At 40.2% G+C, this 22,173-nt stretch overlaps 1 protein-coding gene across 3 annotated transcripts in view; it reads left to right on the forward strand.

The window, feature by feature from the left end:
- The window catches only part of mix23 (mitochondrial matrix import factor 23), a 28,085-nt gene extending 6,144 nt beyond the window's left edge, over positions 1–21,941 (forward strand). Inside the window, exons 1-5 of one of the 3 annotated variants that reach the window (XM_060833606.1) lie at positions 2,281–2,315; positions 2,854–2,979; positions 12,192–12,338; positions 17,754–17,813; positions 19,388–21,941. In XM_060833606.1, coding sequence (XP_060689589.1) covers positions 2,869–2,979; positions 12,192–12,338; positions 17,754–17,813; positions 19,388–19,438 — 369 coding nt within the window. In that variant the 5' untranslated portion in view covers positions 2,281–2,315; positions 2,854–2,868 and the 3' untranslated portion in view covers positions 19,439–21,941. Of the gene's footprint in view, positions 1–2,280; positions 2,316–2,853; positions 2,980–12,191; positions 12,339–17,753; positions 17,814–19,387 lie in introns of those variants that run through there. The other 2 variants (XM_060833604.1, XM_060833605.1) reach the window with 2 other exon arrangements.
- Positions 21,942–22,173: the final 232 nt, after the last annotated feature.

The following is a 22,173-nucleotide window of genomic DNA, read 5'->3' on the forward strand; positions in this document are numbered from 1 at the left end:
CCTGTTCACACTGAGGACACATTCTACCAGTGTGATGCTACCATGATTAAATGGGATGATGGAGGCAGCATGCCATTAATATCGAAGTAATGCCACAACCAATGGATCAATCAAAATTCTGTAGTCCTCCCAAATCCAATTGTGAACTATAGTGTGCAATTAAACAATTAACCTTAGGAGAAAGTTCCACTTACATCCCCATCCTCAATATGGTTGAAATCCAGTGTATCTATGAAAATATCAAGCTGCAAGCATTTGTAATCACTTTCGGTCAGAATTACGGGGTAGCTGATCCATCTTAGCTTCTTCCTGCCACTTTGTCATCAATTTGATTCACTCCATGTGATATGATGGAATGCCTGAAGAGTCTAGAAGTAGCAAAGGCTATGGCCCTGACACCATCCCAGCATTAGTATTGAATATTTGTGTACCAGAGTTACCCATGCTCTTAAACAGGTTTTGTTTCCAGAACAGCTTGAAGGCTGGCATCTGTGCAATATTGCAGAAAATTGCACAAGTACACATGACCACAATAAGTCGAATTTTGTCAACTACTCAATCAATCTACTCTCAATCATCAGACAAGTGATGAAGGGATTGTCTAGGATGATATCAAGGAGCATTTATGCAATAATAACCTGCTCGGTGCTCAATTTGAGTTTTGGCAGTGCCAATCAATACTAAAATTCATTATAGCCTTGGTCCTGACATAGACACAGACCTGAATTTCAGATACAAAACGAGAGATGGATTACCCTTGGCTTCAAGGCAGTATTTGATTGAGTACAGCGTCATGATGCTTCAGCAAAATTTCAAGTAAATGTGAATCGAGAGGAAAATAAGCATCAAGGAAGATTATGATCTTTTAAAGACTAATTATCTTCACTATAGAACATTGTTGCAGGAGTTAGTCCAGATCGTTTCCTACATTCACCCATGTGCAACTGCTTCATCCGTCATAAGGTCTGAAATGAGAATGTTCACTGCACAGTGCTCATTTCCATTTGAAATGCACATATATAACAAAACATGGTTAATGTTCAAGCTTGGACTAAATAGCAAATAACATTTGTGCCAGGTAAAGACCATTCTGATGACATTCTGTCTGGCACCATTAATGAGAAACTTAAATGGATCAGCCACATAAACACTGCTCTATAAGAGCAGGCCACTGCTGGGTATTCTGTGGGAAGGGTCTCATTTTCTTAATTCCTCAAAGCCAGTACAACGACTACAAAGAACAAGTAAAAAGTTTAATATAATCTCTGATTCACTGGATGAATGCAAGGCTGGCAATATTTGAGCTTGCACACCACCTCTCAGGCAAAACGATGTGCTGATTGGCATCCCATTACCTGTTTAAAAGTTCACTGTCATCCCAACCAGTGCATCAAGACTACAGGATGTACCATTCAAAAGATGTGCTGCAGCAACTTCCAAAGTTGTGAACCCCACCAGCTAGAAGGAAAAGGTGGCATGTACGTGGGAACACTACCACCTACAAATTTCCCTCCAAATTGCATCTGAATCTAGAAGCACTTTGTTGTTCCTTCATTGTTATTGGGTTAATATTCTGGATGGATATCCAATGGTATTTCACCATGTGGACTGCAGCTGTTCAAGAAGGCAGCTCATCAGTATATTCCCTTAGGCAATAAATTCTAAACTTATCAGCTACACCATTTCAGAAGAATGAATAAATATGTTCTTTTAGAAGTGTCTTCACCACAGAAGAGCTGCATTTAGTCAATTGTGCTCTTAAAGTTCTATTCTTTCACCATAACCGTGTAGCTATTTCTTTTTTGAAGCACATGTCCAATTCCTTTTTGAAAACAATGCATTTCAAATAATAACTACTTGTTTCATTTTTTTAAAAAAACTCTACTCTTTCTCACAACTTCCTGTCAGTGGAACAATTTTTTTCAAAGGAAACATCATTTGAAATAATTCTATTAAGTTTTGCAATTTTGTTCTCCTCAGAGTGGAGAATCTCCCATCTCTCCAGTCTGTCAATATAATGAAAGCCCCTAATTATTCTGTATTTCCATCTAGAAGGACAAGGGCAGCTGATGCATGGGGATACCATCACCTGCAAGTTTCCCTCCAAGTCAGTCATCTTCCTGACTTAGAAATATATCGCCGTTCTTTCTTAGTCGCTGGGTCAACAAGCCTGGAATTTCCCCAAATAGCATTATGGGTCAACCTGTGGCAATTGGACTGCAGCAATTCAAGAAGACAGCTCACCACAATCTTGTTAAGGACAACTAGGGACAGGAAATAAGTGCCATCCAGCTAGCAACACCCACAGCCCACAGGTGAACTAAAGAAAATCTCTGTAGCATGGGGCAGCCACGACGCACAATGGTTAGGACTACTGCCTCAGCAGGAACCCGAGTTTGATTCCACCCTTAGGTTACAGACTGCATGTTTTCCCCATGTCTTGCACGGGTTTCCTCATAGTGCTCAAGTTTTCACCCACAGACTAAAGATGTGCAGGTTATGTGGATTTGCCTTGGTAAATGCAGAGTTATGGGGATAGGTTTGGGGCTGCTCTTAGGGTCAGTATGGACTTGGTGAATTGAGCAGCCTGCTTCCACACTGTAGGGAGTCTATGACCAAGACCGCGACATTCTGCTAAAAGCATGGCTCTCATAATTGTACACAATATTCTGGCTAAGGCCTCATCAGTGATTTATGTTTTTTAAAAAAAATGTAGTCTTCATATAGTCTTTAGCATAAATGATAATAAATCAGTTTATTTGGCTATTGATTATGCCTAGACTTTGTCTAACTGCATCAGTGAATTTTACAGTATTATTAAAGCTGAACCTCCTTCTTTGTTTCTATCAATAGGATGCATTGCGGGTGATGCGACAAATTGACGATAGGATAGTTCACGAATTAAATACTATTATCCCTACAGCATCCTTTGCTGGAAAGATTGATGCAAGTCAAACATGCAAGCAACTTTATGATTCTGTAAGTAATGTCCTATTCATTATTTTGCAAAGAAAATTTCTTTTTTGTGGAGTCCTTTTACTCTGTATCCAGTTCAATAATAAGTTTAAAAACAAAGTTGAAGTTTGATTTATAATGTGCAACTCATCACGTGCTAGACCTGTTAAATTTTGATGGCTAAAAAAGTGACCAATTCCTTCACAGTATGAGACTTGGGGGTTCAAGTGCATAAATCTTTAACATCTCATAAACAGATGCAGAATGTAATTAGGAAAGCTAATGGAAAGCTGGCCTTTATATCTTGAGGACTCCAGTTCAAAGATGTAGATGTTATGCTGCAGTTATACAAAACTTTGGTTCGAACCTACTTGGAATGTAAATCTTGCCACCACACTTTAAGAAGGATATTGGCCTATGAGGGGATACAACTTCAGTGCTCAAGTTATGAGGAGAGATTCTACAAATTAGATTCATTTTCTCGAGATTTATAAGGTTAAGCAATGATCTGATCAAAGTCTTCAAAATATTAACAAGGAACGATAGGGTAGTTAAAGAGGGAAACTATTTCCATCGGTTCGGTATTCTAGAAGTAGGGGTAAGTCTGAGAATTAGAATTATAGAATTGTTCAGCAGAGATGTTAGGAAGCACTCCCACATGTAAGGGTGCTGGAATTTTGGAACTCTCTTCCACAAACTGCAGCAGATACTGGATCAGTTGTTAATTTGAAATCTGAGTTGGATAACGTTTTTTGTTAAGCAAAGGTATAAAGCAATATGGGCCGAAGGCAGGTATATGGAATTAAGCCACAGATCAGTCATGATCTCATTTAATGGCAGAATAGGCTCAAGGGACTGAGTGACCTACACTTGTTCCTATGTTCCTGTATACCTTTGGTCATGTTGATTCATATTTATCCATTTTTAGTGGGTATTAATAAATATTTTTCTAATTATTGCATGTTTGATGTGAACTGGACCTAAACAAAGCGTTTTGGGGGCATGGCCCTTCGATGTTATGTTTAAATAGCTGAGCTCAAATCTGAGACATTTGACCTTGTTCAGTTGTAGCCAGCTTCATTTTATTGGTATTTAATTAAAGCCATAAGAGAAAAATCCTTGGATCCTCAAAACCTTACTTTAATTTCAACTGGATTTAAATAATGTTTGACCTAATTATCTTAGTTAAAATAAACTTGTATATATAAACTCATTTATAGAGTCATAGAGATGTACGGCATGGAAGCAGACCCTTCGGTCCAACCCATCCATGCCGACCAGATATCCCAACCCATTTTATTCCCACCTGCCAGCACCCGGCCCATATCCCTCCAAACCCTTCCTATTCTTATGCCTATCCAAATGCCTCTTAAATATTGCAATTGTACAAGCCTCCACCACTTCCTCGGACAGTGCATACCACCCTCTGTGTGAAAAAGTTACCCCGTAAGTCTCTTTTATATCTTTCCCCTCTCACCCTAAACCTATACCCTCTAGTTCTGGACTCCCCGACCCCAGGGAAAAGACTTTGCCTATTTGCCCTATCCATGCCCCTCCATAATTTTGTAAACCTCTATAAGGTCACCCCTCAGCCTGCGACGCTCTAGGGAAAACAGCCCCAGCCTCTTCTGCCTCTCCCTATAACTCGAATCCTCCAACCCTGGCAACATCCTTGTAAATCTTTTCTGAACCCTTTCAAGTGTCACAACATCTTTCTGATAGGAAGGAGATCAGAATTGCATGCAATATTCCAACACTGGCCTAACCAGTGTCCTGTAAAGCCGCAACATGACCTCCCAACTCTTGTAATCAATACTCTGACCAATAAAGGAAAGCATACCAAATGACTTCTTCACTATCCTATCTACATGCGACTGCACTTTCAAGGAGCTATGAACCTGCACTCCAGGTCTCTTTGTTCAACAACACTCCCTAGGACCTTACCATTAAGTGTATAAGTGCTGCTAAAATTTGTTTTCCCAAAATGCAGCACCTCTCATTTATCTGAATTAAACTCCATCTGCCACATCTCAGCCCATTGGCCCATCTGGCCAAGATCCTGTTGTAATCTGAGGTAACCCTCTTCGCTGTCCACTATACCTCCAATTTTGGTGTCATCTGCAAACTTACTAACTGTACCTCTTATGCTTGCATCCAGATCATTTATGTAAATGGCAAAAAGTAGAGGACCCAGCACTGATCCTTGTGGCACTCCACTGGTCACAGGCCCCTAGTCTGAAAAGCAATCCTCCACCACCATCTTCTGTCTTTACCTCCGAGCCAGTTCTGTACCCAAATGGCTAGTTCTTCTTGTATTCCATGAGATCTAACCTTGCTAACTAATCTCCCATGGAGAACCTTGCCGAGTGCCTTACTGAAGTCCATATAGGTCACATCTACCGCTCCTCCCTCACCAATCCTTTTTATTACTTATTCAAAAAAAAAACTCAATCAAGTTTGTGAGACATGATTTCCCACGCACAAAGCCATGTTGACTATCCCTAATCAGTCCTTGCCTTTCCAAATAAATGTACATCCCGTCCCTCAGGATTCCCTCCAACAACTTGCCCACCACCGAGGTCAGGCTCACTGGTCTATAATTCCCTGGCTTGTCCTTACCATCCTTCTTAAACAGTGACATCACGTTTGCCAATCTCCAGTCTTCCGGCACCTCACCTGTGACTATCGATAATATGAATATGGGGTGTAGGTTTGATATCCAGACGTTTCATTACCTGACTAGGTAACATCATCAGTGGCAACCTCCAAGTGAAGCGAAGCTGGTGTCTCCTGCTTTCTATTTATGTCTTTCTCCTGGATGGGGTTCCTGGGGTTTGTGGTGATATCATTTCCTGTTTGTTTTCTGAGGGGTTGATAGATGGCATCTAGATCTGTGTGCTTGTTTATGGCATTGTGGTTTGAGTACCAGGCCTCTAGGAATTCTCTGGCATGTCTTTGCTTAGCCTATCACAGGATAGATGTGTTGTCCCAGTCGAAATGGTGGGTTTTTTCATCCGTGTGTAGGGCTATGAGGGAGAGGGGATCATGTCTTTTTGTGGCTAGCTGGTGTTCATGTATCCTGGTGGCTAACTTTCTTCCTGTTTGTCCTATGTAGTGTTTGTGGCAGTCCTTGCATGGAATTTTCCAGACGTCGGTTTTGTCCATGGGTTGTACTGGGTCTTTCAAGTTTGTTAGTTTTGTTTGAGAATGTTGATGGGTTTGTGTGCTACTAGGGTTCCGAGGGGTCTCAGTAGTCTGGCTGTCATTTCTGAAACTTCTTTGATATATGTAAGGTGGTTAGGGTTTCTGGCTGTGTTTTATCTGCTTGTTGTGGTTTGTTCTTGAGGAATCTGTGCACTGTGTTTTTTGAGTATCCATTCTTCTTGAATACGTTGTATAGGTAGTTCTCCTCGGTTTTTCGAAGTTAATCTGTGCTGCAGTGTGTGGTGGCTCGTTGGAGTAGTGTTCTGATACAGCTTCGTTTGTGTGTGTTGGGATGGTTGTTGGTGTAGTTGGGTGTTCAGTCAGTGTTTGTCGGTTTTCTGTATACGCAGGTTTGTAATTCTCCCTTGTCCTTTCTTTCTCCTGTGACGTCCAGAAATTAGAGTTTGTTGTCAGTTTCTTCCTCCTTGGTGAACTTTATGCCTGTGAGGGTATTGTTGATGATGTTAAATGTCTCTCCTATCTTGTTTCGTTTTGTGATGACAAAGGTGTCATTTACATAGCGAACCCAGATTTTTGGTTTGATGATTGGTAGGGCTGTTTGTTCTAGCCTTTGCATTGCCACTTCTGCTATGAATTCTGATAGCGGAGATCCCATGGGTGTGCCATTGGTTTGTTTGTAGACTATGTTGTTGAAAGTGAAGTGGGTGGTGAGGCACAGGTCCAGTAGCTTCATGATGTTTTCGTTGGTAATGCGATTGACGGTGGTTGGTGTATGTGTGTGTGATAGTCTGTTCTAAAAGTGTGGCGCGTGTTTCCTTTGCTAGGTCGATGTTGATGGACGTGAACAGTGCTGTTACATCGAATGAGATCATTGCTTCGTCTTCCTCTATTTTGGTGTTTTTGATTTTTAGGAATTCCTGGACTCGTTTCAAGTAATGCAAGGACTGCCACAAACACTACGTAGGACAAACAGGAAGAAAGTTAGCCACCAGGATACATGAACACCAGCTAGCCACAAAAAGACCTGACCCCCTCTCCCTCATAGCCCTACACATGGATGAAAAAAAACCACTATTTCAACTGGGACAACACATCTATCCTGGGACAGGCTAAGCAAAGACATGCCAGAGAATTCCTAGAGGCCTGGCACTCCAACCACAACGCCATAAACAAGCACATAGATCTAGATGCCATCTATCAACCCCTCCGAAAACGAACAGGAAATAACATCACCACAAACCCCAGGAACCCCATCCAGGAGAAAGATATAAATAGAAAGCAGGAGACACCAGCTTCGCTTCACTTGGAGGTTGCCACTGATGATGTTACCTAGCCAGGTAATGAAACATCTGGATATCAAACCTACAGCTCAGCGAGCAAACCTACACCGTAAACCTCAACCTGAGCTACAAACCTTGCGATAATACAAATATCTCAGCAAGAGGCTCAGCAATCACATCTCTAGCTTCCCACAGAGTTCTTGTGTACGTCTGATCAGGTCCTGGGGATTTATCCACCTTTACTCGTTTCGAGACATCCAGCACTTCCTCTTCTGTAATCTGGACATTTTGCAAGACGTCACCATCTATTTCCCTACAATCTATATTTTCCATATCCTTTTCCACAGTAAATACTGATGCAAAATACTCATTTTGTATCTCACCCATTTTCTGTGGCTCCAGACAAAGGCCACCTTGCTGATCTTTGCAGGGCCCTATTCTTTCCCTCGTATCCTTTTGTCCTTAATGTATTTGTATAAACAGTTTGGATTCTCCTTAATTCTATTTGCCAAAGTTATCTCATGTTCCCTTTTTGCCCTCCTGATTTCCCTCTTAAGTATACTCCTACTTCCTTTATACTCTTCTAAGGATTCTATCGATCTATCCTGTCTATACCTTACATCTGCTTCCTTCTTTTTCTTAACCAAACCCTGAATTTCTTTACTCATCCAGCATTCTCTATACCTACCAGCCTTTCCTTTCACCCTGACAGGAATATACTTTCTCTGGATTCTCGTTATCTCATTTCTGAAGGCTTCCCATTTTCCAGCCATCCCTTTACCTGTGAACATCTAACCCCAATCAGCTTTTGAAAGTTCTTGCCTAATACCATCAAAATTGGCCTTTCTCCAATTTTGAGCTAGTACATTTCATGGTACAACTACCCTATAGCTCCTAATCTGAGACAATTCTCAGAGACCTCACGTTTCTTCTGTGGAATTGGAAATATGATCCGCTGGGAAAGAGTGTACGTTTCTGCTGTAACAAATTTTGTTGGGATACGAGAAAGAAGATCGCTCTGCCTGATCAAGACTCGGGAAGCACCTTGTTTCAGAATTCCAACAAACTTATACAAGGTTGATGTCATGATCCAATCCATACTTGTTCAAACATTTACATTTCCTAAGGCTAGCATCAAAATGCACCGTTTCGTTTCACAACAGATAATTCTGTCTCAGCAGGAATCTGCCGCAGAGTGAATGCTTTAATGACAGTATTATTGAGATTATTGACTGGCTGTCTCTACCTTTCAAAAATTCTGTTAGAGACTTCAGAAGGAACCAGGAGAGTTTGCCTGCCAAGAGTATTCATGTGCAAACAGGACGCAGAAGTAAGACATTCTGCCCCATGAACCTGCTCTGCTATTTAATAAGATCATAGTTGAACTGATCATAATCTCAAATCCACAATAACCATTCATCCTTTTGCTTATCAAGAATCTGTCTGGCTCTGAGAGTTCTTCTGGCGCAGGGATCAGGCCCCTGCCTTTAAGCTGGCTGCAGAGGTGTGTCCAAACATATCTGAACGTGTTGATTTAAAAGTCCGTCTCTGACTTTAAAATGTTCAGAGTCTGCTTTCACCATCTATTCAGGAAGACAATTCTAGAGACTCGCCATCCTCTGTGAGAAGCAATTTTGTCTCAAGTCTGTTTTAAATGGCAACCCCATATTTTAAATAGTGACCTACAATTCTAGATACCCCTAGAACAAGAAATATCCTTTCTAAAGCTATCCCTTTCATGACCCCCCCCCCCCCAGGATCTTAACTTTTTCAATCAAGTTGCCTCTTAGTCTTCTAAACTCCGTTGGAAACAAGCTTAGCATGTCTAACTTGTCCCTCATAAGACAGCCATAGAGACGTACAGCACGGAAATGGACCCTTTGGTCCAACCTGTCCATGCCCACCAGATATCCCAACCCAATCTAGTCCCACCGCCGGCACCCGGCTCATATCCCTCCAAACCCTTCCTATTCATATACCCATCTAGGTGCCTTTTAAATGTTGCAATTGTACTAGCCTCAGCCACTTCCTCTGGCAGCTCATTCCATACTCGTACCACCCTCTGCGTGAAAAGGTTGCACCTTAGGTCTCTTTTATATCTTTCCCCTCTCACCCTAAACCTATACCCTCTAGTTTTGGACTCCCCCACCCCAGGGAAAAGACTTTTTCTATTTATCCTAATCACGCCCCTCATAATTTTATAAACCTTTATAATGTCACCTCTAATCCTCTGACACTCCAGGGAAAACAGCCGTAACCTATTTAACCTCTCCCTAGAGCTCAAATCCTGCAACCCTGGCAACATCCTTGTAAATCTTTTCTGAACCATTTCAAGTTTCACAACATTTTCCTGATAGGGAGGACACCAGATTTGCTGCAATATTTCAACAATGTTGTAACCAATGTCCTGTACAGCTGCAGCATGACCTCCCAATTCCTGTACTCAATATTCTGACGTATACAAGACAGCATACCAAACGCCGCCTTCACTATCCTATCTACCTGCGACTCCACTTTCAAGAAGCTATGAACCTGCACTCCAAGGTCTCTTTGTTCAGCAACACTCCCTAGAACCTTACCAAGTGTGTAAGTCCTGCTAAGATTTGCTTTCCCAAAATGCAGCACCTAGCATTTATTTAAATTAGTATCATCTGCAAACTATACCTCTTGCACTCACATCCAAATCATTTATATAAATGATGAAAAGTAGTGGACCCAACACCGATCCTTATGGCACTCCATTGGTCGCAGGCCTCCAGTCTAGCAAACAACCCTCCACCACCACCCGCTGTCTTCTACCTTCAAGTCAGTTCTGTATCCAACTGGCTAGTTCTCCCTGTATTCCATGAGATCTGACCTTGCTAACCAGTCTCTCGTGGGGAACCTTGTTGAATGCCTTACTGAAGTCCATATAGATCACATCTACCACTCTGCCCTCATTAATCCTCTTTGTTACTTCTTCAGAAAACTCAATCAAGTTAGTGAGACATGATTTCCCACTCACAAAGCCATGTAGACTATCCCTAATCAGTCCTTGCCTTTCCAAATACATGTCCATCCTGTCCCTCAGGAGTCTCTCCAACAACTTGCCCATCACTGAGGTCAGGCTCACTGGCCTATAGTTCCCTAGCCCAGCAATCACTTCCCTAGCTTCCCACAGAGTTCTAGGGTACACCCTATCAGGTCCTGGGGATGTATCCACTTTTATGCTTTTTAAGACATCCAGCACTTCCTCTGTAATATGGACATTTTTCAAGATGTCACCATCTATTTACTACATTCTATATCTTCCATGTTTTTTCCCATAGGAAACACTGATGCAAACTATTCGTTTAATATCCCTCCCCCCCCCCCCCCCCCCCCCTCATCTCCTGCGACTTCACACCAAGGCTGCCTTGCTGATCTTGGAGGGGCCCTATTCTCTCCCTAGTTACCCTTTTATCCTTCATGTATTTATGAAAAACCCTTTGGATTCTCCTTACTCTATTAGCCAAAACTATCTCTTGTCCCCTTTTTGCTCTCCTGATTTCCTCCTTAAGTGTGGTCAGGATCATTGGCCAACGTATTTGGCTGTTAACCGATTTTAAACATTTGTGGTCTGAGGGCTTTTATGGTAAATTGGCGATGGAGTCGGGCTTCTCAGCCTGGGGCTTGTCCACTCCATCCACTTTTCATTTATTTTCTTTATTTTTCACTGTCTTTTTTTTTTCCCCTTTTATTTTACTTGCCTCTTGTTAAAGAGCTCAGTCTGGGCGACAGCATTGGCAATAGGCGAGTGGGCCCAGCACCAATTCTTGGCGCTACAGATACGTGGCAGTGGTGTCAGCGAGAGTTTGGGTTTCCGGTGGCCTCTGCATCAATGAGGCAGTCCTAATGTTGACTCATGATTGCTGCAGCGGAGGAGAGTTTGGGCCCAGTACAATACCCCGTGATATCGACAGCTGCTGCATTGGTGAGGTGGGCCCAAAGCGGACTCATGGCAGCAGCTGCTTTGGCGTGGACTTAAATTGGCGAGGAAGTTTTTAGAGGCAAGATAGCACTGAAGAGTGACAACTTTCATTCCAGTAGTAGCAGCTTTGTGAAGGGGCTTATGCCTGGCCAATAGGTCCATGGCCCATGGCAGAGCACTAAACAAGGAGGACTGTGAAGTTGAACACTTTTTATTTATATATTCTTCTACCTTTATATTCTATTTTTCAGTTTATGTTTCTGTGTTTTATGATGGCGCCGGAGAGTGGCAGCACGATGCAACACTTTTCACTATATTTTGTAACAAAAATACACGGGACAACAAATGAATCAAAATCAGATGTGGTTTCTCCAGTGTCCCATAAAGCTGAAACATAACCTCCCTAATTTTGATTCAATTTCCTTTACAATAAATAAGAGAATTCTGTTAGTTTTCTTAATGATATAGATGATTTGGGGGTGCTTATTCCACTCCAAACATTACTCCAATTGTTAAAGATTCACCTAAAATCTAGTCAACGTTTTTTTTGAAAATTGCACAGAGATATAAAGCACGGTCTAAAGTGTGTGCTCTATTTCCAAACATGTTTCCAATTTTAAAAATCTATAAGCTGCTTAGTGTATATTTTTTCTTCATAATACTTGTCTACTTGTTTCTCTGCAATTTACTTCCGGGTGGTAAAATGTACTTGTATCTTGGTCCATTTTCTGGGATATCTGTCGACTGCATCAAGACAAAACCAAATGAAAGTATTTTATATTACAAGGTTGGTAAATTTTGTGGTGTACCTATCTTCCTCTTTTTTCTTTCCCCCTTTTTAGCTAAAACAGGCACACGCTAGTAGGGAAAAAGCCATAAAGACGTGCATAAACCAAAGCTCCAGTAGGGTGAACAAACTACGAGAAGAGAGAAATAAAGATATGGACAATTTAACGCTACTAAAACGACTTCGGAAAGAACAAACAAATGTAAGGCATGCATAGAGTCATTTCAGCCACCTCCCACAGTTTCCTTCCTTTGAAACTTTATTTTAAAACATACTTTTGATGTGGATGTGCCAAACTTAAATGTTTTTAATAAATAATGCAAAAAATTTAAAATAGAATTGCACGTTTGAAGTGTTCTTTTGTTGCAGAGAGGCTGCTGACCATTAGCATTAGAATTAAGTTTATTGGTTTTAGGTATTATATGACATTGCTCAGTTGCCCAGTAATACAGCAGAAATAATGTGTGCTCTGCTGCTGAAGTCTTTTAACAAAAATCTAATACTTAATTGAAAAGTTTGTTGTATTAAGAATAATAAATAATATTTGTAGTTCTGAACATGTTTATTTACTGTAAATCATGAGACTTGAAAAAACAATTTGGCTCCAGCCCTTTCTTGCTAAAGAAAGTTACAGATATTTCCCTTTTAAATAAGTGGAAGTATGTTTTTTGTGAAACAAATTGTACTCCACAATGGTTGTGGGAGTGAAATGTAGAAAAGTGTGAGGTCATGCATTTTGGTAGCAAGAATAGAGGCATGGACTATTTTCTAAATGGGGAGAAAAGTCAGAAATCTGAAGTGCAGAGAGACTTGGGAGTTCTAGTCCAGAATTGTCTCAAGGTAAACTTCAGGTTGAGTCAGTAGTTATGAAGGCACATGCAATGGTGGCATTTATTTCGAAAGGACTTGAATATCAAAGAAGGGATGTACTTCTGAGCCTCTAGAAGGCTCTAATCAGGTCGCATATGGAGTATTGTGTGCAGTTTTAAGTCCCATATGTCAGGAAGTCCCATATGTACTGGCCCTGGAGCATGTTCAGAGGAGGTCCATGAGAATGACCCCAGGAATGAAAAACTTAACGTATGAGGAATATTTAAGGACTCTGGATCTATACTGGATGGAGCTTAGAAGGATGAGGGGTGATCTAATTGAAACTTACAGACTACTGAATGGCCTGGACAGAATGGATGTTGGGAAGATCCCTTCATTGGTAGGAGAGACTAGGACTGAGGGCACAGCCTAGAGTAAAGGGAACAGCGATAAGGAGAAATTTCTTCAGGCAGAGATAAGTGAATCTATAGAAATTACTGTCACAGAAGACTCTGGAGGCCAGGTCATTGAGTATATTTAAAATGGAGATAGGTTCTTGATTGAAAGGGTATCAAATTACAGGGAGAAACTGGGAGAATTTGTTTGAGAAACTCATCAGCCTTGATTGAATGATGGAGCAGACTCATTGTGTCAAATGGCCTAATTTCTGCTCCTATGTCTTTATGGTCTTACTAATAAATACGGAATTCTTGTTAATTGCACCTTCAACAAATTTGAGTATATTTGGCTGAAAGACGAAAACATGCACATATTATTTGCTGTGCTAATAAAGCATTCATTTGAATGTCTTAATTAGTCACAAAGATTTGTTTTAATTATCGATCGCCAGAACTTGGACAAGTTCTGAGGTGCAAAAACAAAAACCTGCAAGTTTAGCACTTGCCAAGGGGAAGGACATGGCCTCATTGGGGGAGGCAATGGCTAGTGGTATTGTCACTAGCATTTTAATCCAGCAACTCAGCTAATGTTTAGGGCAGCATGGTGGCTAAGTGGTTAGCACTGCTGCCTCACAGGGCCAGGGACCCAGGTTCGATTCCACCTAATGTCACTGTCTGTGTGGAGTTTGCACATTCTCCCCATGTCTTCGTGGGTGCTCCAGTTTCCTCCCACAGTCCAAAGATGTACAGATTATGTAAATTGGCCATGCTAAAATTACCCATAGAGTCCAAGGATGTGTAGGCTAGGTGCATTAGTCAGGGGAAATGGATCTGAGTGGATTACTCTTTTTGGAGGGTCATTGTGAACTTGTTGGGTCAAAATGGCCAGTTTCCACATTGTAGGGATTCAACAATTGATTGTTGACTAGATGCAGTTTATATGGAGCAGTTATTTCCTCATCTCTTCACCATTCTCCACCGCCCCCAATCCCACCCCACCCCAACCTAATATAAGAATGTAAGAAATCAGAGTAGAAGTAGGCGATTCACCTGCTCAAACCTGCTCCACATTTGATTGATCACGGCTGATCTCATCTTTCTTTCCTGCCCTCCGTAACCCTTCACTCCATTACTAATTAAAAATATCTATCTCCTCAATGTCTTAGCGTCCACACACTCTGGGGTAATGAATTCCACAAATTCAAGATTTGTTGAGAGAAGTAATTTCTCCTCACCTCTATTTTAAGTCTGTTACCCCCTTATCCTAAAATATTGCCTTCTTGTTCTAGATTGCCTCACTTGAGAAACGATCTTCTCTTTGTCAATTCCCTTGAGCATCTTCTATAACTCAAATAGATCTCCTCTCATTTTTCTAAACTCCAGAAAGTACAATCCTAAACTGTTCAATCTCTCCTCATAGACAAAGCCTTCATCTCTGGAATTAGACTGATGAGCCTGCATTCAATATGCTGGCTGGCACACAGTGTGCTGCACTGACCGAGAGGGAACACAGATCTCTGAATTGTTACAGTAGTTTGAGAGAAGGAGAGAAAGTTTGTACCCTGTTCTCGTACTCCAGTTGTAAAGGGTCCCAAAAGCTGCTGTCTCTGCCCATGTGTCCTCCTCCCATTCTTCTCAGACCATGGGGCTCCTTTGTAAGATTCCCTTGACTGAGCATTTCCTTTCTCCTGTAGACTTTTATATGGTATCCAATATGGTAGAATAACTCAGGGCATAATTGCAGAATGAATAGGGAAAGAATGCTGGTAAAATCTTGGCAAAACATTCTGGAGGTCCTCTTCACAACTTCAGTAGGAAGTGAACATTAAATGACAAGTACCCCTTCCTAGTAACACTTGAAATTCATCTCAACCCTCTATGTACTTCCAAACAAGAAAGGTCTTTAAGACAAGTAATTGTTTCTGAAATGCTGTACTTCTTTAATGAACATCACCTGATATTCTATTTGGCAATTAGCCCCCATCAATCACCTATTTGTCACAGAGACTTCACTTCTTTACTAAAGTGGTACCTTACCATTCAAGGCCTCATGTTGGAGTTGTTAGTACCTGAACATACTGTTGGAAGTGTTGCACTACATGCTCTTCTTAGTTTTATCAAATCTAGCCAATGTGAGTTGAATGTTATTGTATATCGAGTTAAAAATAACACAACGCCAGGTTATAGTCCAACAGGTTTAATTGGAAACACAAACTTTTAGACTGCTGGTCCTTTGTCAGGTAGCTAGTGGAGTAGAGTCATAGGACACAGAATTTATAGCAAAAGACCATAGTGTCATGTACTGATGTGATCTATTGAACAAACCTAGGTGAAAGACTTAACAGCAATCCAGGTTTGTTCCATATATCACATCAGTGCATGACACTATGATCTTTTTGCTATAAATTCTGTGTCCTGTGATCCTAATCCACTCGTTACTTGACAATGGAGCAGCGCTCCAAAAGCTTGAACAAACCTGTTGGACTGTAACCTGGTGTCATGTAATTTTTAACTTTGTCCACTCCAGTCAAACATCGGCATCCCCACATCATTATATATTAACATATTGCATGTATTTTGTTAATCTGAAATTACACTTTTTTTTGATTAGATTAGATTAGATTACTTACAGTGTGGAAACAGGCCCTTCGGCCCAACAAGTCCACACCGACCAGCCGAAGCGCAACCCACCCATACCCCTACATATACCCCTTACCTAACACTACGGGCAATTTAGCATAGCCAATTCACCTGACCCGCACATCTTTGGACTGTGGGAGGAAACCGGAGCACCCGGAGGAAACCCACGCAGACACGGGGAGAACGTGCAAACTCCACACAGTCAGTCGCCTGAGGCGGGAATTGAACCCAGGTCCCTGGCGCTGTGAGGCAGCAATGCTAACCACTGTGCCACCGTGCCGCCCCTTGTGAATACTAAGATCACAAAATAAAATGAGAGGTTGTAACTAAAGGGGCTCTCCTTTCATTTCACAAGTACAAAGCTAAATTGAAAATAATGAATATGTAAGATGCTTTAATTCCATTTTAAAGTGAACTCTAGGTATTATTGTCACTTTGTTAATATTACAAATTAATATTACATAAGGGCTTAATAGTTTACAAAACATTATCAAAATAATCAACCTTCTTTCAGGCCAATGTCCATGCATAAATTATTCAAATCTTTGCAAAAATTGACAAGATTTCAATGATGAATTCATACAAGTATTTTTTTTTTCTTCAATATTCTCCCATTCTGAAGGTGATGATCTATGTTGGCATAATATTCCACCAATTCTGAGTTACCTGTAGTAGTTTTTCTACGTGCTCATTTATCACATTTTCATCTTAACAACAGTCTTGGTTCACAGGTTGTAGTGAATTTCTCAGCTGGCCTTAATTCTACCCTTACCTGAAGTTCTCACAATTACATTTTCCACCAAATCTTACTGGCTGACTTTCCCTAATTGGCACAACTTGAGCTGCTAATTGTAGCTTCAACATCATCCTGGTTCTGATGATGAACTCAAATAAATCCTTCCTCTTTTTCAACTTTGTAGAGGACATGCTGGCAGTAAAGAAAACACTTGTATGAAAACAACTTTGTCTCAATTAGAATTATTTATGGGAGAAGACCATCACAAGCCCTTGTTCATTTGTATTTCTCCTGACTTATTAATGAAAACTCAGCACATTCTGTTACCTGTGATTATTAACATTCAGATCAAAGTTCAGCATTGTAAATAGAGCTCAACTGTTAGTCATGTGAACCAGAAAGAGAGGGAGGAGGAAAGAGACAATACAAAAAGTCTCTGATTTCTATAATGCGCATCATATATGGAAAGAATTTTACAGGATGGTTGATTAAAATTATCCTAAACAAAGTACTTTTGTTCAGATGTTATGTAAATATTGTAATGCAGAGGGATAAAGGATATTGGAGTCTCTGTATGGTTATATAAAACATATTGAAATATGTGCAATCAGTGTACTTGTCTGTGTAGAAATGATGGTGTCTGTGTCTCAGTAGATAGGCACAAAATTTGGACTGAATCTATCTCTTTAATGTGCTTAAACCTTATCAGCATGGTAGCACAATGGTTAGTACTGCTGTCTCACAGCACCATGGACCCGGGTTCAATTGCCTTGGATGACTGTGTGGAATTTTCACATTCTCCCTGTGTTTGCATAGGTTTCTTCCATGTGTTCCAGTTTCCTCCCACAGTCGAAGATGTGCAGTTTAGATAGGTTAGTTATGGCAAATGCAAGGTTATGGGGATAGGGTAGGTTCTGAGTGAGACGCTTTGTGATCAGTGGGTCAAATGGCCTCCTGTGATATTATAAATCACTCTGACTGCTGTAACGTATTCTATATTTGCATTCTGAGTGTCTGTTTGTTTATGTTTCAGTTGAAATTGATGCAGTCCGAATTAAATGTTGAGGAGGTTGTCAATGACAGAAGTTGGAAGGTAGGAACTGTGCTCGCATTTCTCTTTTAATAGTATTTATTTATTGGAAAAAGTACAATTATATAAAAATTAATTCATCATCCAAATGATTATATAAGCTGTTTAATTTCTTTTGTCACCTAGATCAGTAGTTCTTAAACCTTTTTGAAGTGTCCCTTTTCAATGAATTAATTATCAGAGACACCCCACCAAATTATAATAAAACAAAGAACTGAGGACACTGGAAATCTGAAACAAAAACAGAATTTGTTGGAGAAATTCAGCAGGTCTGGCAGACTGTGTGGAGAGAGAGTTAATATTTCAGGTCCAGTGACCGTTTTTCAGAACCGATAGTAACTGGAAAAGGTTGTTTATGTACTGAAGATAGAGAGGTTGGGGGTTAAAGGAGTAGGCGATAGATATAGATGGAGCCCCGAGTAGGAGAGAGTGAAACAGACAAAGGAAAGTATAATGGTAAGCAAGGGAGAAACGAAAGCTTGAAAATAGTGACTATAAGTAAGTGAAAATATGTCAGCTGAGCTGAAAGCAACTCATGTCATGATAAAGGACATGAAAGGAGGTGTTCAGGCCCTCATGTTATTGAGCTCAATATTGAATCCTCGAAGGCAGCAGGGTCCCATGGTAGAAAATTAGATTCTGTTCTTCCAGTTTGCATAGACCCTCACTGGACCACTGCAGCAAGCCTGCAACAGAAGTGTTGGTCAGGGGACACAACAGGCAACAAGCAGCTCTGGGTTTTTGTGTGAGCAGAACATGAGTGTTCTGCAAAGTGGTCATCCAGTCTGTGTTTAATCTCCCCCATGTAGAGATGACTGCATTATGAGCTACGAATGCAGTAGACTAAATTGAATAAAGTGCAAATAATTTGTTGCTTCATCTAGAAGGTGTTTGGGGCCTTAGATAGTGAGGAGGTTACACCGTCTACAATTGCATGGGAAGGTGGTGTGAGGTGATGCTGAGGGGTAAATGGAGGAGTGGAGGACAAGGGTGTCCCATAGTGAATAATCCTACAAAATGCTGACAATGGAGGGAAGGGGATTAAGTGTCTGGAGGTGACTGAGAAGGAGGCTTATGATCCGTTGGATGTGGAGGCTGGTGAGGAGTGGGGGATCCTTTTGTGTTGTGGGAAATGGGCCCTATTAACCACGATAGGAAATCCTTGGTGGACAACAAATATGAATATTTCTGAGGACCTCCTATAGGAAGTGACATCATCAGAACAGGTGCCACAGTGATGGAGATTGGAATGGACTCTTCACAGGTAGCAGGGTGTGAGGACGTATAGATGAGGTAACCGTGGGAGTAAATGGGTTTGTAGTGGATATTGGTGGCCAGTCTATCCCCAGAAATGTAGAGGAAGAGAAGAATCGGATGAACCAGTTGAAGGTGAAAGCAGGGTGGAAACTGGAAGTGAAATTGACAAGTTTTTTCCAATTCAAGACAAGAGGAAGAAGCAGCAGCGATAACGTCATTGATGTATTGTAGAAAGTATTTACCCCATCCAACCATCCCATCTAAATAAAACACAAGTGAGTCAAATTCTGGAGTAATCACTTCAATTTATTTTTTTCAAGGTCTTCAAGGAACGCTGCAGAAATCATTACAAGCCCTCAACCAGCCTGTGACACGAAAGCACTGTGAAGACAAGCCAATTCCTGTCTGCCTGTGGCTTGTGAAGTATGGATCAGATGATAGTTGTTGAGAGTAAAGTGCAGTGGACCATTTCAGGGACCGTTTATAGGTATAATGATTAAGACATTTTGAATTTGATGGACCTATGATTGTGGGGAAACTGGCAGTTCCAGCAACAACTTAAAATTGCCCATAAAAATGGTTCAAACAAACTTACTATGATGTAAACTTTGTGAGCTTTACACAAACATGCTTGTCCATCTTGAATATCTTAAGACAGTTTCATGCATGGTTTAAACTTTTTTTTAATTGCATAATGAAACAGATCATGTCAGATGTTGCAAAGTATCTGGAAGGTTTTCATAGCTTCATTTACAAGAATGTTTTTCCCTCTGTCCCGTGTAGGATTATTGGACAATTTTGGTGATGTCATGACAATTTTAACAAGTTTTATCTCCGTCAAATTGCCCAATCCAACTTTAATTTGCAATAAAAGATATCAGACTTGCTATTTGTTTCCATGTTTATTCAATTGTAGGCTGCATTTTATTAAAAAACAACTACCCTTCAGAACTGGATTCCCATTTAATCACAATTGGAATTGCTACAACGTCACTCAGACTGTCTCAAAGAGTTGAAGTGAAAGGAAATACTCAGCTACCAAAACCTCTGGCTCGGTTTATATCTGGTAATCGGGTAGGTGCACAGTACAAATACCAGTGATTAAGCTGGACGGTTTTAGAAGCCTGAGAGTTTAATTTCTAATTTAGACATTAAGAGTTTAGAATTTGAACCTGTGCCATTCAGGCTAGGGATTAAACATTTGCTCTGACTTTGTTGTTAAAATGCCATTTACAGTTATGTCAAATTTTGCAAATGTTTCCCTCTGGCTGTCTCATCTACAGTTCAAAATATTCGATTGTAAGTACAGGTTAATGTCTTGTGTGTTCAATTTAAAAAAAGTCCTCAAGTTACTTATTTCATGCAGTAGGGCAGAAACAAGAGGGGCCAAATCTGCTAGCAATTCAGCATTCTTTAGAGCTTGCTGGTTGGTATGTTTGAATGGGACTGGGGCACCAGAAACTTTTTTTCTTTCCCTGATGCCAAATACCCAGGCAAGTGTTCCTTCAGAGCCTGGGTGCTGCTTAAAATGGTTGCTCTTTCTTACAAAACATATAATGATCTGTTCAAAATCTAAAGGTATTTTTTAATCATTCTTGCTATTCATCTTAATTTCTAGTGTTACATGGGCAATAATGGTCTGCTTAGCCATGTTTTGGGTGATAATTATTTTCCATTAAAGATAAACAAGATGGAGAGGGTGGTGTATGCCAAAACCATCTAGAAACTCTTTAATAAAATCTGCCCTGACAGTAATACTTTTTATAAAGATCATGAATTGTCTTGACCCGTGGGTAAAAGGAACACTATCTGTATTACTGTATTTGTGGAAACAGTGATTCTATTGGAACTCATGTCAAGGTTCCTTTTGTTTTAACTCAAATCAACAGTTTTTAAATCTAGATAAAATATGGTTCTGTTCCTGTCTATTCATGTGTATTTAAATATTGGACATGTTCTGTTGTGTGCAATCTGGAGTTCTAACTTCTGAAGAAACCATATTGAAACAATGTTTTATTTCTGGAGATTGTGTCCCATTAGTAATAAAAAAATCCACTGGTGCTTTTAGTCTTGTGTGCATAGATGTAATACCAACTATACATGTTAGATACACCTTCTCCAAAGAACTATCACTCTCGCCACACACCCAAAGAACATTGCTGTCGGTCTGAATGTTTGGTAAAGATTGCTGAGAAAAATCTGCAGCAACTGCAGTATAAAAAGGTTGTATTATGGATGTGGACTATTCACAAAAGACTTATGTATTTCAGTAGTAACTATTCCTTAATCCAGAATTTTAGTTGTAGAAATTGTCTAGAAACTGTCATTTAACTTTGACTATCAAAATAACCTTTGTTGGATTGTGCACTTACAATTTCCAAAAGCAAAAAGTTTATTGGATGTTTCTCAGGAATGATTTTAAAATTTAAAAAAAACAATACTGTTTCAGATTTCCAGCATCCACAAAGTGTTGAAGAAACTCTGGTCTGACAGCATCTGTGAAACACTAGAGCTAATGTTTCAAACTCACTATGATCTTGAGTTTCTCCAGATTGTGAATTTATAATTTTCCAAGATTTTCAAAAAAATAGTGCAGAGATAATGTTGTAAGATTTAAGTCCAGTTCTCATGTCATTAAAAGGTCAGAGACACAAGGGAGTGCATAACTTAGTTTAAAAAGTAACAGCCAGTGTGATACTGTACTGATACCCAAACAATTTGTTCCTTAACTACTGTAAGGAAAGACCATAATGTTTCCTCTAATTGAGGAATTTCAGTAATTTCACGTTTTAGTGGAACTTATTGCTGAGATATGCTTCTACCTTCTCAGTGAGCCAATGTTTTCTTTCCTCTACCTGTCAAAAAGTCTATTTGAGACAATGTACATCATGAACTTTGTTATTTCATTGGATAAATGCAAATGAGTTTCTATTTAATGTTGAATTGAATGTTCAATTGACTACTGTACCGCTTACCAAAATTCGAGAGACTGATGATTTACAATGAACCAATTAAGCAACTAGAAGACTTTTAAACATATTAAATCATCTGACCAGTTTCACTTTTATAAACCACAATCAAAACCGATAAAGATGGGAACTAAAAG

Source organism: Hemiscyllium ocellatum, chromosome 12 (genome assembly GCF_020745735.1).
Source record: "Hemiscyllium ocellatum isolate sHemOce1 chromosome 12, sHemOce1.pat.X.cur, whole genome shotgun sequence".
Lineage (NCBI taxonomy): Eukaryota > Metazoa > Chordata > Chondrichthyes > Orectolobiformes > Hemiscylliidae > Hemiscyllium > Hemiscyllium ocellatum.